The sequence below is a fragment of the Phaenicophaeus curvirostris genome, chromosome 6 (genome assembly GCF_032191515.1).
Source record: "Phaenicophaeus curvirostris isolate KB17595 chromosome 6, BPBGC_Pcur_1.0, whole genome shotgun sequence".
Taxonomy (NCBI): domain Eukaryota; kingdom Metazoa; phylum Chordata; class Aves; order Cuculiformes; family Cuculidae; genus Phaenicophaeus; species Phaenicophaeus curvirostris.
In genome coordinates this window covers 26696195-26713973 of record NC_091397.1, presented here as the reverse complement: position 1 = coordinate 26713973, position 17779 = coordinate 26696195, and the positions used below count along the sequence as shown (strand labels likewise).

At 42.0% G+C, this 17779-nt stretch overlaps 1 protein-coding gene across 6 annotated transcripts in view; it reads right to left on the bottom strand.

Annotated features, from left to right (window-relative positions):
* The window catches only part of DYNC1I1 (dynein cytoplasmic 1 intermediate chain 1), a 192143-nt gene that overhangs the window by 72995 nt on the left and 101369 nt on the right, over positions 1–17779 (bottom strand). For all 6 annotated transcript variants that reach the window (XM_069859665.1, XM_069859668.1, XM_069859667.1 and 3 more), the window contains 3 exons: positions 13502–13591; positions 4569–4731; positions 3325–3424 (listed from right to left, as the gene is read on the bottom strand). In XM_069859665.1, coding sequence (XP_069715766.1) covers positions 3325–3424; positions 4569–4731; positions 13502–13591 — 353 coding nt within the window. The remainder of the gene's footprint in view (positions 1–3324; positions 3425–4568; positions 4732–13501; positions 13592–17779) is intronic.

Below are 17779 nucleotides of genomic sequence, written 5' to 3'. Positions count from 1 at the left end.
TAAGCACCCAAATCACTGGATGGGATTTAGAGCTTGCAGCAGACCAGCCACCTCTTCTCCCTCAAGAACTGAGGGAGACCTGAGAGTGGTTTAATCTCGCATCTGAGACACTACCTCTCTGGACACAGTTGTGTCAGCCTGCCCTCCACTGCTCTCACCCGCCTCACCCCTCTCTTCTCTTTCTCTCTCCCTGTGAAAGAGATTGCTAACACTTCTGAACAGCAAGCTCAGCTTCTCCTTTGAATGCACATTGGCCCGAGTCCAAGTAAACACTGTGTGCAGCAGGCTCTTGCCAGGGCATCTTGTTTTGACTTAACAGGTTAGGCACCATTCGCATGAGCAGCTGAGCTGGCAGTCGTGAAGGGGCAGATACCTCGGCGGGCAAAACCACAAGCCCTTCCACCAGCATGACTGCAGCCAGCTAGGGTGTGTACTGTGTATCCAGGTCTCAAGCTCCAGTTGAGAGGTACTTTGGGGTTGGTTTGCTCTCCTGGAAAGTTTAGTGAGCGTGTTCTGGTTGGCAGCGTGTCTGGCCATAAATAAACATTGACTCAAATCTTGCCAGTCTATATGTAGATTTTGCAATCACAGTTTATGCATCTGACTGGAAATGCAGTTTCAAGTTTACGCTGGGGTCATGTGTAGGTGGGTAACACCATTATGAGGCTTTTTGACTAAAAAAAGAAAAGAGTTAAGTGTAGCACCCTAAATCTGTGCTGGCATTGCACACTCACTGCTTCACTCAATCTACTTGCATTTTAAGAATTTCAGTCCTCACCAGGTGTCCAGCTGTCCTAACTGCGACTGAAAACAATGTGGAAATGGTGCTGTGCAGGACACCATTCAAGCTTTCTGTCTGAGAGTCAAGAAAGATACAGCAGTATCCCTGAAACTGTGGTTTCTTGGCTTTAGATGAGCTAAGTTACCTCCTCATGGACACAACAAGGTGATCCCACTCCCTCTCTATGTTTACACTCAGTTAGGCCTTTTCCTTAGATCCTTGATGAAGCTGTTTTCCCTTTGCAAAGGAATCAAGGGGCTGGTGGGTTAGCTTTAATGGTATGAATGATCCCGCACCTTTGGGACCATTTTTCACTTGTGAGTAGGAACAAAATAACTTGTTTAATCAATGCATCGAGGTCCTTTGTTTGATTAAGCTTCTATTTGCCTCCAGGCTGTTTTGCAGCAACAGTTTTATCACAGAAAATTGAGCAACGTGTTCTACAGTTCCCATCATTATTCAAGTTATCCTCTGGCATACTGGACACTGCTGTATCCTGGAGCATGGGTGAGAACCAGAGCTAGCTAGGGGAAACACATCTGTCCGGCACCAGCTCCTGCCAGATGATACACCTCAAAGCAGGCAAGAGAGGAGACAAATCCCTCCTCCCAGGCTAGGGTGGGGCATCGCACAGAAGTCCCTCTGGCATGGAGAAGCACCCCCTGGGAGGTCAGGGAGCTGAGTGTGAGGAGTTAACAGAGGGGAAGGCAGGAGGGGCCACCCTGGAACAAAGAGGTGGGAAGTAGAACATGCCTGCAGCCTCAGGGCCTGAGCAATTACACTTGGCAGAGCTCTTCTGAGGCTGGTTTTTTTTTTCTTGCTGCCCTGGGAATACAGTTAAGAATTGCCTGTTAGGAAAATATCAGATAAGAATTCCATGTAATTTCCAGCCCCTGAACAAGTGAACAACCTAAGATAAGTGTTTCCTCAGGCTTATATTTGATTTCTGTGGAAATCCGTATGTGCTTAAAGGCCACCCACATCACATCAGTACATACCTGTTGTTAAGCTGATATTTTATATGAAAGCAAAGGGATAAATTCTTCGTTTCACACATGGGGCATGAGCTGGATGTTACAGGAGGCCTCTCTGCAGCTGGCTCTTGTGCACCACGCTGGGTCAGACAGCCAGACCTGCACAGACTATCTGCCTGGTGGGACCCTCCAGGTCCTCTCCTCCCTGCTGCTTGCCATGTCCTCCATGCAGTCAGCTGCCATGTTACCTAAGAATCCAGAGGGATGGAAGCACACCCTGCCATTTCAAGGGGAAGGAGAGAAGGATGGATGCGAGTCACCACACTCTTTATCTACTGCCTCTTCTCAGCCTACACGCACCACTTACTTGCTCTTAAACACGTGCTGCTGCCACGTGCAACACCTAACATGGCGCAAAAAAATGCATCTATTCCTAAGACTAGGTTAAGCAAAGCTTGTTCTTAGCACTGGGCCAAGCTACATCTACAGCATCTCTGTCACCCACACCAGGCTGCAGCAGGGCTCTGGACATACCAAGGTATGTCTGAGGATGAGTTTGGGGTCAACTAGGCAGACCGGCTTGTGTTTGCATTTTTCAAGTCTGTGTCCTCCTGGAGGAGTCTCTTTATATCTGCATTGTGGACCTTGGAGCAGTCTCCCTGCTTTCCTCCCCAGGGAGACCAGCTGCTTTGCTCCAGGCCGGAACCTAGGAACAGGCTAACAGGGATGAAGGACAGAGGATGAGTGGGGCCGGAGCAAAACTGGAACTGAATAAATTTGACAGGACCTATGATGATGTGTGTGTGTACTTACTCCAGCTCTCCAATGGAGTAACTAATTAATCTGGTTTCTGTGCTTTGCTGATGTGGCTGTATTGGGTTTGGGAAGCTTAAGCAGCTTTGTCATCAGTTTTATTTTGCAATATGACAATGCTTTGCAGTGCACAGAAACTGGATACGTTCCAGGCATGCTGCTTTAGCATGCCCCCTGGCCAGCTGCAGCCTCTTCTTCCATCGCTTCAAGAGAGAGCCCAGTATTTTTTGAAAGATCCCCTTTCCATCTTTTCAAGTTGTTAAGACACTTTAACATTTTGAGGTTTCGTATACTAGAAAAATATATGTTGTTCCTCATTATTTTTATTTTTTATTATTATATATTATTATGTATAACTATTTACTGTATCAATTGCTACATATTTAGTAAATGATTTTTTAAAATTGGTTTAGTTTTAAACTTTTTGTCCTAAAAAAATTTCCATGTGTTGAAGGAGTGGAGGGAGGAGGAAAAGTAATGACTCCTTCATCTTAGTAGGTTTGTTAACCTACAGTTTTAATGCAACATCCTGGTTTTGAAGACCAAGTAACATATACAACAAAATGACAGCTTCATTATTGACCACTACTCTTCTTTATAGGGAAAAATGCATTTGTTTATTCAGGGCCCTGCTCTTGGCTAAGAAATAATATCACACCTTGTAGAATGAAGGGCAAACCAAGGCTGGATACCTTTTGTTTTTTCAGGAGAAGCTAGAAGGGATGTGGAAACATATTCCCTGGCTTCACAACTTACCTGAAGAGACCAATCCATACAGGTGACAACACGATGCTTTGACCAGTGCTCATCATAAAATTGACGGTTAAAGGAAAGGTTGGCTCCAGCTTGAACATCTCTGTGTGATTTCAAACAAAGTGACATTTCTTGAAGTACCAGGATTCAAATGCTGTGAAAATCATTTGCAAAAGTTTCTGAATACTTCTCAAATCTCTGCTCAGCCTGGGGAAGTCACCAATCTTGATTTGATTGTTCTGACTGACTGTCTTGCTGATAATGAATCTTCACTGAGGAGCAAATCTTACATCTGTTTCAAAGAACTACATTTCTTAATTATCCCCTGCCTTACTGACTCTTCTGGGTTATCCTGGGCCACCTTTGCCACCTTTGTCTCTTAGGACCAAACCTGGCCCTGGCATTCAGCTCCCCCTTTTCTGAATCTTCACATCCAAGATAACCAAACCTCTCTTATTTTTGACTCCTGAAATCTTTGAGGTGCAGCACTTCCTCACAGCGATGGAGATGGCAGATGCCTTCTCGCACCAACAGTATGGGCTGAAGCTCAGTGCTGGTCCAGTGCTGCCCCACTGATACAGAGGTGATGTTCTAGAGTAACCTCCAGTAAGTAACTTCAAGCAGGACACAGACAGTTATTTGCCATGAGGCTTCAACAAATATGCAGGTGTCGAAAGCCAAATACTTTCTCTTCTACTAAAAAGTTTTGCTGCTTCTACTCCCCCATCAATTGCTGAATACACAACCTGTCACCTCTCATCTTATGTGTTTAGATTGCGAACACTTTGGGAGATCATCATTTTCATGCACAAAATGTGCAGCACAGTGGATCCATTACAGACTTGAGGCAGTAGTAGAATATAGACAACAGTAATTTGAATTAGTAAAAGTATCATGATATAAGCACACAGATGTATACCACTGGAATGCACATCTACCTATACATGTGTATATACACATTTATCTCTTTCAATTATTTCTTCAGAATTTGAAATTTCATCCCCAAACTGGAACAAATAATTAAACCACTTGAATAATACATCAAAGAAAAAAAAAAAAGAGCAAAAAAACCATGAAGCTATTTTACAAAATAATTTCAGTTAACAAACTGACCCAGGCCTTCACAAAGATATTTTAACCTCTTCTTAACTCTAGAAATGTTTAATTTAGTTTTAAAATAAAGTCTTCCTGGGATTGGAATTCTTTTTGTAAAGCCAAAAAAAAAGCAGAAAACCACCAAAACTGACCCATCTTTCTCTTCTACATCTCTGCCACTGTAGTCAAAGAAGATGTCTGAATCTTCAGCCAAAGCTCGCTCAATCACACGTATTGTCCGGTCAAAAAATATCAGGAATTCTTCCGAATGGAGAACTTGCTGCTTTTCTTCTTCTGTCAATTCTCTAGGAGGAGCTTGGAAAATGAAAAGTTGTAGTTAAGAGTCTGTCATTTCACCCCTTTCCCAATGAATCAACATCTTTAGTGGGTTTCTCTTGACATGAAAGCTTGCCGTAGCAATGGCAGGATAAAAATCAAAACCTTACTCTTAAAATTTTGACTAAGAACTTTTTAGTATATCTAAACAAACTCCGGCGTATTCCCAGAATGCAGCATTTACATAAAAGAGATCCAATATCTTATATATTTATGATTCTGAAAGGGAAAATACTTAAAGTCCCCAAATTAAATAAAAGCAGTGTTCCTGTTTCAGGAGGAAATGGCTGTGAGTGACGCTTAGGCAATACCTAACTCAAAAAAGCCCAACACTTATGTAACAGGGGACCTGTGAGTGGAGCCAAAGATAAAATAATCTTCTTAACTTATACTACAGTTCTTTGTATTAAAAAATCTCACATAATCCCTCCCTTCACTTCTTCCCATTTCTGCTTGGTGTCACTGATAAGTTCTGTCTCTGCTTTAGAGCTTTTATGAAGCAATGAAATAAATAACAGAAGACATCCTCTGAAGCAGCAAAATCGAAAGCAACTGACCAAATACTAATTTCTTAAGGCAGTTTTATTCCTTGTAGAGGAATCTTAAGAGTCAGAGAAAGAAACGCTACTAAGCTGTAGCCAAAGCTGCCCTGGGAGGGGGTAAGATATGTTCGGGCACTGGTCAGGATAGACTGTCCCCCCACAAGATGAAGTTGCTTCTTTACATGTACGCAGAGATGCTAAATCTTTACTTCCAAACCAGTACTTCCAGTATGGCCCTTCATTTGAAAAATACTGTCTTTGCAGGTTGTACCAATGCTACGTCTCCATCAGTAGTAAATTCTGACCTGGTAGTAAATTTTAACTCAAACATGAGCATCAGAAGGAAAGGAAATTGGGATGCTACTATTGCTATGGTGCAAAATTCTGTTCTCAATTATACTAGCAGGGTCATATTGATATTGTAGCAATGTTGTATATCAATTATGCTTTTGCCCACATGTGCTTTCAAACCATTGTTTTAGTTATGTAGAAGAATTACTTGTATTTAAAAAGTGCTGTTAGTGCCTTCACAGTTACACCAAACCAGCCTTGCAACTAGCTTAAATTTCCAGCATGAAAAGCTCTGTTGACGTAATAGGTATTATGCTAACAGATAATTTTGTTCCAAATTTATAATTAGGCACACAAACATATCATAAACAGAGTTATTGCAAAATTACAAAGTCTCATACTTAGAGTTTAACTGTTGAGCTCCTTAATTTGACTTTACATTACAGATTTGAGTTTTTCACTTGTGAAAATGACCTTGCAATCTCCCCAGGCCATACTGGGTTAAAACACCAGCAGCCAAATAAGATAATTCAGCAAGGTGCCTCAGTATACATCAAAGTTAAACTCCCAGCCATGTCACACACATCTTAATGTTTAATTCAACATGGAGTGACACGCTTTAAAGTTGCAGTTCAAAACTATTTTCCAGTTGCTATGCTGTGCCACTCAGCTTCTTTCAGCTATCAGGGAGATGTAGTTCTTTCTTCCTGCCTGATTCTCCTGTGGTTCACACTACATTCACAGTACATTCGTGAGCTCTAGTGCCCAGGTATGACATCACCACCAGCCCCAGGGGCAAGGATGGATTAAAAGGCTGAACAGCAGGCAGGAGTAGTGACATGGTCAGCATTACTGCATCACTCAGCTCCCCCAGTTTTCAGTGTATGTGCTTTCAGAGCACTCTCTGTGGTTGGAAGAGAGGCTGTTATCACCAAGGTTAGATTTGCCTCAAGTCAAGAGACAAAATCTCTGCACTACACTTGGGCTAAATATAGAGGGGAGGAAAAATGCAAAAGGTGGAGAAGAAATTTGGCCCTCAGGAGACAAAGCAACTAAGAAGTTAGAAACTTTAGCCTCTGATGATCTCCTATGGCCTTGGTCCTACGCCTCTTACCACCAGGTTATTTGTTCCTGTGGAGTTCCACACATCCAGAAAATATCTACATCCTTCCGCACAGTCCCCCTGAGTTGTAGAGCGACAATTACCAAGGCAGGAGCACAATTTGCCTCTAAGTGCTTTAGACAGAAGCAATGCATGTGAAAAAAAAGAATGACTGGCAAAAAGTACAGGTTGACCTATTGCAGCATCCACTGCTGAATAGTAATTGGCACTAAGGGAACTCATCTGACAAGGAAGCCTGTAATGAGGCAATATCCCACTATCACCACTAAAGCATTGCTTTCCGAGAATCAAAGACAACAAGCATGACAATGCAGCAAAATGTCATAAAAGAGAAGAAAATAACTGCAAAGGCAACTGGAAAACTTATTTTAAACTGCTCCAAATGGTAAAAATTATTTGCTAAATCAAATCCTCTCTACAGCTTGGAAATATAAATTTATTGCCTAGCCATTTGCTGACTATAACTGGCAAAGAAAATATGACCAAAAATCAATAGAAAGGGAAAAGGCAAAAAGTAAACAGCTTGGGAGCTGCGGAGTGTTCACAAGCAATGGAGACACACATGATTGCAGTTCTACCTCAGCAAAATCTCCCTTGCAGTCAGCAATAATCTGTGGGAGGCCAGCAGCCTCTTAAACCCTCTTCAGCATCAGAAACACCTTGGCTAAAGTTTGTAGGGCATAATTTAGTTTACCTCATTCATCTGACTGACACACCAGATGCCCTCTGGTGATATTAAGCTTCATATTTTAACCTTATTTTCTTCTTTCATTTGGCTGCCTCTGAAGTTTTATTTGAGGCAACCTCTTCTTACAAGAATGTTAACATCATTACTTTTTCCAGAGTAAAACATTGGTGTAACTACTGCAAATACATGAAGTATAAGCAAAAAACCCAAATAAGACAGGCTTATTCTTTCAAATATGAAGATTTCCTAACTGTTTATCTTTCTGAGCTGCTTCCATTTTCCCCTTATTCCTTCTCCCTGTCTGTCCATTACCTCAAATAAAATAAAAAGAATTAATGTAATTTTCTGCTATTTTTCTTCCTTTCTGGGACCTGACAGTTACTTTGATCTCAGATTTCAAGAGACATAGGCTCTCTTCAAGGAAAACTCTGAGAAATATAAGTAGCTGATCAAAGTGTCTTTTGTTTTATTTTGTCACAGAGACCTATGTGATGTGACAATACCTTCAGAAATGCCCTGTAAGAATACAGCATTTGCCTTCAAGCATCTGCTGTCCCTGGCATAAAAAACAAACAAATCACATCTAACCTTCTGTGTCTAACAAAGCCTAGTGTGATGCTTAGCTTATCAGTGCTAAAATTTACGTGCTTATTGCCTGGAATGCAATGAAAACTCCTGCAAAGGTGGACCCGTACTTCGCTCGTTTCTATACTGTAGCTTTGTAATGAACTATTGTGCTCTGCTTCCCACCTGGAGGAGCTGAATCCATCTCTGGCCCCGCATAGCTCATGGCAGGAGGACCCATGACGCAGCCACCAAGTTCTAACAGAGCCACTGGGCATCCCATCTGTCCATGGACCCACAGAAACACTGATGGGATCACATATGCATAAGGAGAGTGCTGTCTGGGTGGCTCTGGGGTTATGAGGTCAACAACATGTATCAAATAACCCCTGTACACATGTTAATGTATTATACTGAACAAAAATAAAATGAAATACACATTTAAAATTAAAACACTGTGCTGTTATGTATACATGGAGGACACCATGGGGGAAGAAAATGAGACTTATTACCATAATGAAAGACAGCGAACACTTGTGCATGAACAAAAAGGCCTACAATATGTAACAAAAATTGAATGCAGCATGAAAACAACCAATTGATTCAACACTTCTTTATGAAAACTAAAAGCATTTTATTATATCAAGTGATTTAACATGATCCTCAGAAATAGCATACTTCACATCAGGTCCTTTGTTCACAAATTCCTTTGGACAAAACAGAAAAAAACCCTGATATTAAAACATTTCCTTTGATCTTTAGGAACTAAGATAAAAAAATGCTGCAGAGTTGTTCTTATATGGCAGAAGCAGGTTTGTAGTAAGAATAATATAGTTGTGATAACAGTGCAGGCTCAAATACCCAAGTACTTAAATGCCAGGGTTCAAGACTTCTCCCAAGAGAATAAGAAAGATAATTAAAAAAAAACAACCTACAACAAAACAAAGATAAAAAAGACCCACATTTAAGGAAGTATAATAGAATATAAAAAATATTATTCTGGAACCTCAGCAAGTGTAAAAACCTGACAGGAAAAATGAAGTCCATTAAAGGAAAACAAGAGAAAAAGAACAAAAGGAGTGAGTGAATGAAAGAAAGAGTGAACTAATAAAACCGGTAAAGCAGGAAGCAGCCTTGTTATAAGCCCAGAGACATAACAAAAGACAGAAGGAGATCAGTAAAAACCTTTTAAGAGCTGTGCTGTTTCTTTCAACGCATATTTAAACCCATGTAAACTTCAGATGCGATGGCGACCAAGGACAGTAGAAATGTACAGCATGAGAACTACAAGGTGGCTCTCAGCAGCTTTTAGTCCTTGCCTGCAGATAGCCTGTGATCCTTTGTTTTTCTTGTGTTTCTCACTTTCATGTCAGGCTTGATATATGCCATATCATGGTTTGATATGTGCCATATCATGGTTTGATACATGTCATCTTGATTGTCTTGGGTTTAAAACGCAAGCCCCTGCATGGCATAACTGCTGAACATATAAAGGGGGATTCTGAGGTGCATTTTGGTTTTTTGGTTCTAGGGTAGCGGGTCCAGAGCATTTAATTAGAATCTGTGCCAGGCACGGCTGTTTCCACTGATTGTTCGTCTCCAGGGGTTATGCTGAGCACCATCCCTGAGCACACCTGAGCCAGGCTATCAGGATGTATCAGCACACACAAGCTAGCCGTGGGGTCTGTGGCAGTGAAACTGTGGCATTACAGGCCGTTACAAAGCCCAGTGTAACCTATCCTGCTCCTCAGGCCTGAGCTGCCCAGAGCTAAACCATTTCCCACATCTCAGCCTGCTGCGTGGACACCTGAGCCACATACACAGGACCAGCACAAGAGAAGAGCATAGGTCTTTGAAGCTGCAGATCTCAGCCTGATCACAGCTTTTCATGCCAATTTCTGTGGACATATCCACAGCTTCAGATAAATGCAGCTTGAGGTCCACTTCCAATACCAAGCCCATCCTGCTGTTCATGCGGTTTCTCCTGACACAAAGAGGTAACTCAGGTGGAGCTCCAGAGCTCTCTGGCGGTGGAAAGCTCCAAGCCACTCGATGCTACAGTTTGGGACCAGTCTCTTGTTTACATGGTCAGGAACAGATAAGAGCCCAACTCAGTTAAGCAGCAGGTGTCCCACGCTCTGCTCTTCCAAGAACACAGGAGACACGTTCTTGTCACCTGAGATAGAGGTGACAACAGGCAGCCTCTTGGGAGAAACACAAGGAAGTCCCAAGGCTTCATATGCTTCAAATGGTCAACAAGCCAGGTCATCACCTCCCACTCCAGAAACACTCCGAGGGGCTCAAGCTGTTTCGCTACCCCTAGCGCCCCACAGCACTGAAGTGTTGCAAGAGGTGATGTGCCAGACAGGCTGCCCTATTGCAGGTGCATTGTGAGCCTTATAGTGATGCCGAGAGAGGTCCAGAACTAAGGTCAGACCCTGCAAACATCCATGACTGCTGAATAATCCTACCAAAACTTGTAGAGCAATGCTGGAGTGTGCGGGAGGAAGACCAGGAAATTAAGCATGCAATAAAGGTCTGTAGAATTAATTTGGACTACCTATAAACCACAGTGAAAAAAAAATCACATTTCCTCTTAAAACACCATTATAAAAATAGACTATTCTTGTTCTGTTGGTTTGAGGAGAGGGAGACTGATCAGACTGGATTCAGGCTTTATTTTTCATCCTGACCTATTTTTGAGTTGTATTCATGAAAAAAATGTCTGCCTTTCTCTCCCTGCACTTCTCTCTCCCATCGTTTTTTTTTTCTTTCTTACACTTCTATAACTCAAAAAAGGCCACGCTCATTTTTTTAATCTGTTAAAAAATGTGCTCCCTGAGCTGAAACCAAACTTCAGCCCAGAGCAAATTTTTACGGCTGGGTTATAAATCCCTGAAAAACAGAATTCATAATGGAAGTGCTGACACAGCCTTAACTACTATATAGCAGTGTGAATGGCGCCACTATAATATCTATTAGAGATTCTTTAAAAAGTTTGCAAAATATTGTCTTGCCTTGCAGAGAAAAAGAAGCCAGAGTACTTAATGCCAACATAAACATGTTTTTAACCCATTATGTGCTAATTTGCAGAAAAGCTATTAATTCTGAGTAGGCACACAGAATGCAGCACTGACAGGAAATGTTCTTCTAAACTCCTGTTTGACTTGTAACGTGATTTTAATCACTTCCATGAAACACAAGTGATGGCTTCAAACTCTTAGTGTTGCTCAGAATATGAGAACGGTGATTACAACAGAGAGGAAAATGGGATTTTGTTGGAGAAAGGACTAAAGCCAACCAGGAGAGAATGACACCAAACGCTAAAATATGGAACTTCATTTGGGGACGACTGCTTCATTTGATTCACAGCATTTAATGCCAGGCATCAGCACTCCACTATTTTATCCAACACAACACATACTGCAGGTCAAGTTCAATTTCTATCAGGCAGCAAGCATGTTTTCTTCTTCCTTGAACCCAGTTAAGTGTTAGCACCTCACAAAGCTGGTTCTGCTAAAATAAGCTGTGCCTGGTTTTACAGTCTGCAGTTTGTGTATCTGAGATTAGTGCTAAACTAGCCCAGTTGATCTGATGTTCCTGGGGGTGTCTGCTAGGCAGGGAAGGGGAGCACTGTCTCAAAACTAAAAGACAACAAAGAAATAAAAGATGTTGGCAGTGGCGCTTGGTCAGCGAAGCATATAAAAGGCTAACTTGAAAGCCCACTAAAAAGTGAAATTAATCAGTTCAGGAATGTATTTAGATTTTTTTTCTTTCTTCTCCTCATGCAGGAGTTTGTTTTTTCTCCCTAGGTATAATCACTAGTGTTACTTTTATGTGGAAATAAAAGGGGATGAGATCAGCTGTAGGCTGAATATTAGAGAGCCATGCAGCAGCTCAGAACAGTGCATAATTATAGCAGTACCAGAGTTTACAGCTTCCTGTTGTCATAAGTAAAAGAGATACTGTGTTAGGTCCAGTGACTCCTAAAGCCCATATGTGGGTTGACCCCTCAGTTTTGGGAGGAAGAGTAATTTTCAGGAAAAAAGTAGCTTTTCTATGTTGCCATGTTTCTTGGTCATGTCTTCAGTTCTGCCTTTGCAGACCCTTGTGTGACTCCTGTTTGTGCTGTCACCATTACTCTCCTCTGCCCATGGTAGCAGTGGCTGGAGGCGGTGGGAAAAGCAGATGGATGAGGAGCAGGAGTCAATTTTCTCCTCCATGTTTCCATAAGGATAAAATGAGCAATGAACACTGCAGGACATAGCGCATGAGTGATTTCTATAATGCTCTTAAGAGAGAAGAAAGATCAATTTATAATCAAAACAGCATGGCTGGTACTGCAACTCACTTCACTGGGGGAGGATAGCAAATGTGGGCACTATACACCAGGCTCAGTTTTTTTGGACAGTGACGTAAATCCTGCCAGGCTTCCCTGGATGAGAAAGGAGTATCCACTGCTGTATTCACTGTTAATGATTTCATGGGCTTCTCTGCAAAATGACTCTACATTTCACCCTAATGAGACTATCTTGTGAAAAAGAAGTTAAGGTCACAGAATCATCCTGATAACGAACACCACAGCAAGAAGTGACTTAGGCTCTACCTGAGGAAGTAAGGTACCTTTCAAGAGGGCAAACACTGTTGTGAGCAGTCCTGGCAATACGGAGCTAAGAAATGCTGGAGAAGCAGCTCATTTCTTTTCACACTAGAGCTGCTGGTATCTCAGCTCTTTCCCTCCACTGCACACTAGAGTGAGCATTAAGCGTTCAAAGCTACACACCAGAATAACCAGTACTCTAGTAAATTCCCAGGTGAGGAATAGCAAACCTCGCATTGCTCTTCTAACTATGAAAGCTAGAACAGATCCAAGAGAAGCAAAAGAAAGACACACAGCATATCTACTGTGTCCAGTGCTGACATGCACGACTTTGGCAACATCTTTTGTCTGCACCAGAAAAAAGTAGTAAACTGAACTTTTGTCTCTTACAACTCTGGAGAGTGTCTGAATTCACAGGAATGGACAGAAGGGCTGCACCTACCTGGCTTCAGTTTTGACCTTCAGCTCACTTGGGGCAGCTCCCACAAAAAGTTTTTATTTTGACAGTCAACATTTTCCAGTGAAATAACAGTTTTCTGCCAGAAAATTCCTGACCACCACTAGGTTTAAGTTTGCCCCTCTCAATCAGACAGTTATGGGCTCTAAGTACCTTTGAAGACCAACCAATTTTATGGAGCCACTGGAATGCCTGGTATTCACATTTTAAATCTCTCATGTAAATAGGCTATTTGAGCCAGAGGAGAAGAAAGCACCATCTTGGAATCCAAGAATCTCTACTTTGTTCCCAAATTATGAGGACATGTTGCTTCTTCTAAACAGCCGAAGTCTTGCGCCTTTCACAAGCTTTTCAGACCTACCAGCTGGGTAGCTGGGATACAATTTTCTGCTTTTATGCCACTCTTGGTTTTGAACCAATATAACTACTTGCAGAATTCAGTCCTTTAAAGCTGTAACAAAATCCTTTTAATTTTTTAAAGTACCTTCTTTCACTTCCTGCTTCTGGTCTTGATTTTCTGTCTCCAAGTCATCCTGTGCTTTTGGCTCCACCATCTCTTCATCATCTTCATCCTCTAAAAAAAATGAAGAAAAAGATTTGTGAGATTCTCCTCTTTAAGGAGGAGGAAATAGTGCGTCTTCTTTACAACTCTAAACTGGTAGTAAACACAGGTAAGCAAAGTGCACAATAAATGGAAATGTCTACGTTTATACTCAAAGTGACACTCCCAGAAATTTTCTCCCAGACTGCAAGATACTCTGCTAACACAGGGAGCCTGCTGCTTGTGCTCCCTGTGGCAACTTCCCATTTCAGATGCCTGCTGAATATCTGTCTCCCTGACCTCATAGATGACTTCTTGGATGGCATAAGAACAGATGCAAACATGTTTCAGCCTGGCAGCTATTCCACATTTGGGACACCTGCTATCCAGACACCTCATTTCCAATTCAATTCTCACCAGATTAATTTGTCTTTTGACTTACAGGAAAGGGTTACATAGAAATCTGACCTCAGGTCAGATGCCACTAGCAAGCAAACAAGCATGGTACAGTTCTGAAAAGTCATCGCCATCAAATGAGGGAACACGGCAACCAGAAGTGGAGCTTAAGAATCATTCTTGCATTAATATGAATTTAATGAACACTAAAATTTGACACATGTCAGTTTCTACTGCCAGATGTTTTAATGACCTTTCCTGACCTATGCAAATGCCTTTCTCCCTTCCCCTTTTTCCCCACACTCACATGTTCTCATTTTATTCAGAAAGCAAGCCATTCATTCCTTGATGTCTGTCTCAAGTTACAAGGATTCTGATTGTCCAGACCAAAACATGATACAAGCAGAGGTGGAAAGACAGTGATGCATCAAAATGGCTCGAGCCTACCTAACCTTCATTACTTGTTCCCAGCTACAGCAACACGATTCATTCTCCAGTGCCCAGGGCCAGTACCCAACCCACTCACACTTTTGAGAGGGCAGGGACACTCGGTCTTCTAGATTCAGTTAACTACAAAGGCTGAAAATAGACTTAGCCCTGAAAGAGTGTTACAGTAATTAACAATTCAAATAAGCAAATCTATGGCTTATGGAGAATTATTCTGCAGTGATTCTGGAGCTTGATGTGCCACCATGGCACAGCAAGAACCACTAGTGCCCTGGGTCAGTCCATTGTGTGACAGAACTCATGTTTGTCCTGGCCCGGGGGGCATTTTGCCATTAGCAAAAACTGCTGCAGTTCCTTCAGGGCTTTCTGAGCAATCTGCCTGCCACCACACAATTCCATGTGACATGGCACTTCTCCAGGCACACTCCCTGCTTTAAGGCTACCATGTTAACATGGCCTAGAATTGGGCAGGGGGCAACATGTTTTGCTTCTCCAACTAAACTATTGGCACCTTCCCCTGCAAAGGCTCGTTGCCTCCTCCAGTACTTCCTCCCCCAGAAGCCCACAGAGTGCATGTTGCTAGCTGGCATCTTGGCTGGTGAGCATGGCTGAGCCACATACTGTAAGGAAGTGCCTTGTCATGGATGGATATGCTTTTCCCTCTTAGGAAAAAAAGGAAATCTTGGCATAAGATCTTCCATCGCTCCCCCTACCACTAACAACTGCAGCAAGAGGCAAAGGTTGCCTCCCCAGCCATCAGGGAGGAGGGATAACCATGTGTTCCTCAGGCTGGGAGGGAAGGAGGAATTCAGCATGGATCGGGAGACATTTCCAGAATTAAAAGCCCTGCTAACTAATGTCAACTCTTCATCAGGGATTTTTCAGACCATGAGAGGAAACAGCCACTCTGAGTGGCGTAGAAGTAGGGTACTCATGATGCCTCCCTTGGCAATTATGTTTCCCTGGTTACCCTATACAGAAGGGATATAGAGAAGAGCTTTAGAGAGAAAGCCAGGGCATTTCAGTTTGGCAGGCTAAACACATCACTCTGTCCACTGGCCAAAAGGCACATAACATCCACCATAGTCAGCACAGAGCCAGTGAGAAAGTCACCTGCACTGCACACATAGGAGGGGCAAAAAAAATTCCTTCTGCCGTCGGTCTGCGGTGCTAGGGGAGACGGGGATGTATTTCTGAAAGAAAGAGGCAGTCCCAGTTTCTAGGAACAGATGAGAAGTGTGAAAAGAGAGGAGTGACTAGCGCAGCAGGGAGTGAATACTCCGTTAACCTCAGGTACATATGCACACACTGATAGGATCGCAATGGTGTACAGATATATGCATACAGACACACTTGTGGTAGATACCTAAAGAAGCCAACTCCCACAAGAGTTCTCCGAGTCTTGCATTACAAGTTTTCATTCCCTAGAGCACCAGGTCTTGGAGCCAGCTGTTTACATATGGATTTCACCTTCCATCTTTAACCCATTTCCAACCGGTCTGCTTGTGCAGGGAAGTTTCAGAAACAGAATGGTTTGAGAAAACTTGCAGGAAGCAAATCAAAACTAAACCAATATTTAACTGAAAATCTTCGGATTTTCAAGGCAGTATGCTTTTTTAATGCCTCACTTGTAATGGATAGGGACAACATATAAACAGAACTTGAGATAATGCAGTGGATTTTCAGACTGAACTGAAGCAAATTTATCCCTGTTCCCTAAAATTCCTTGATTCCCTTGATTTTGGGGGTCAAATTGTTTGCCTGCCTATTGTCTGTTCCTGCTTATAAAGCAGAAAAGGAATTAATAGTTGAGACACAGCTGTAGAAGGGGGTGTATTGGTACTTCAGCATCTAATAAGGTAGATCTTCTGTAGTTCCTTCCTCTTCTGGGAACAATCAAACCCACGTTTCCCTAGATTTCTCTAGATTTAATTGGAGCAGGAAAAATAAGTAAAGGTTATTACAACACATGCCATGCCTTTTTTTCCAAGGGCATACACATCAATAAATTAGTTTTATTATGAAGGCAGTGCAAGAATTTTTAGCAGGTTAGACACAGTTCAGATATCCTTACCTATTTACAGAGAAATGTATACACATGCACAGAGAAGCTTAGCTAAAAGAACAATATGGTTGTGAGCCAAACGCTAAAATGCTAGCAAATGCTAGAATTTTGATTAGCTTCTTCCTCTTCCCCATGTGTAGGCATGATGACATCATTCTGGAATTTCCTCCCTCTTTTTCTGGGTGCTCAAAAAAGGACACCTGAGGCCTGAAATGCAGAAGTGCTGAGAGCTGAAGTCAACTGGGCCTGTGTTTTGAGGAGGGAAAATGCTAGAGAAATTCTACCTATGTGAAAGCTTCCACAGCTCTCACTCAGCTGAAAGTTGTCATTCTGACATCGTTGCCATTTCTCTTCCTGTGCTTCAGCGCATTTGCATGATGGCAATAAATATTGTGAAAATTAAATAGTGTTCTCACCCTGCATAGATGTGTTGCAGAGATTTGGGGCATATTACAATGCTGTCACAGGAGCACCAGAGAAACAAATGTCTGGGATTAATGTTTCCTGTGTTGAGTGTAACACTTGGCATGTGTGCTAACATGAGATCTGAGGCCAGAATACCAAGTGGAAGAAGATAAAAGCCAGAAGGGTTAAAAAACTGCTTCCCCATTGACTGGCTGAAACAACAGCAGGAAACCTGCATTCCGGAATGTCCAATTTTGCTTGGCTTTACGATGTGAATGTTTATTTGCCATAGGTTTTCTTTGCTACTACGCCATTTTGATATTAAGTTATTTAATGCCGATGTACGAGTACTCACATATGTTCATAGTATACTCATTTGCCACTGTGCCTAAGTATGGTTATGCACTTGTACATTTGACTGTGCGCATACAAGTACATTACAGAACAATGTGAAATGCTTCAGCGTCCGTTTTCCTGTATTTTGCTTACATGTGAAAAAGATAACATTTACTGTACATCTGTGAGTGTCTACATGGTTATTTGTTTCCACATGTGCCTACTCAGATAGGACGTCCCATCACTGTAATTGTCCAGAGAGATGAGGACAGTTCTGTAGTTCCTTGACACAAATAGCCTTTCCCTATTTAAAAACATATCTAACATTGGGAAGTTTAGAGAAATAAGTTTTTAACTGCTTACATAGCAGCAGTAGGAGTTCCTACCAGTACTGTTAAAACCTGTTCAGAAGATCTAAATCAGAACCCAAATGTCTATTAAAGGAACCACATGAAAAAGACCTAGTAATGAAGAAATGTATAGCTGCTATGTAACACTTCTCCTTTGTAGATCTCAAAGTACTTTGTGAGGAGGCAAGTTCTACTATGCCCATTTACCATGCAGAAGCTAAC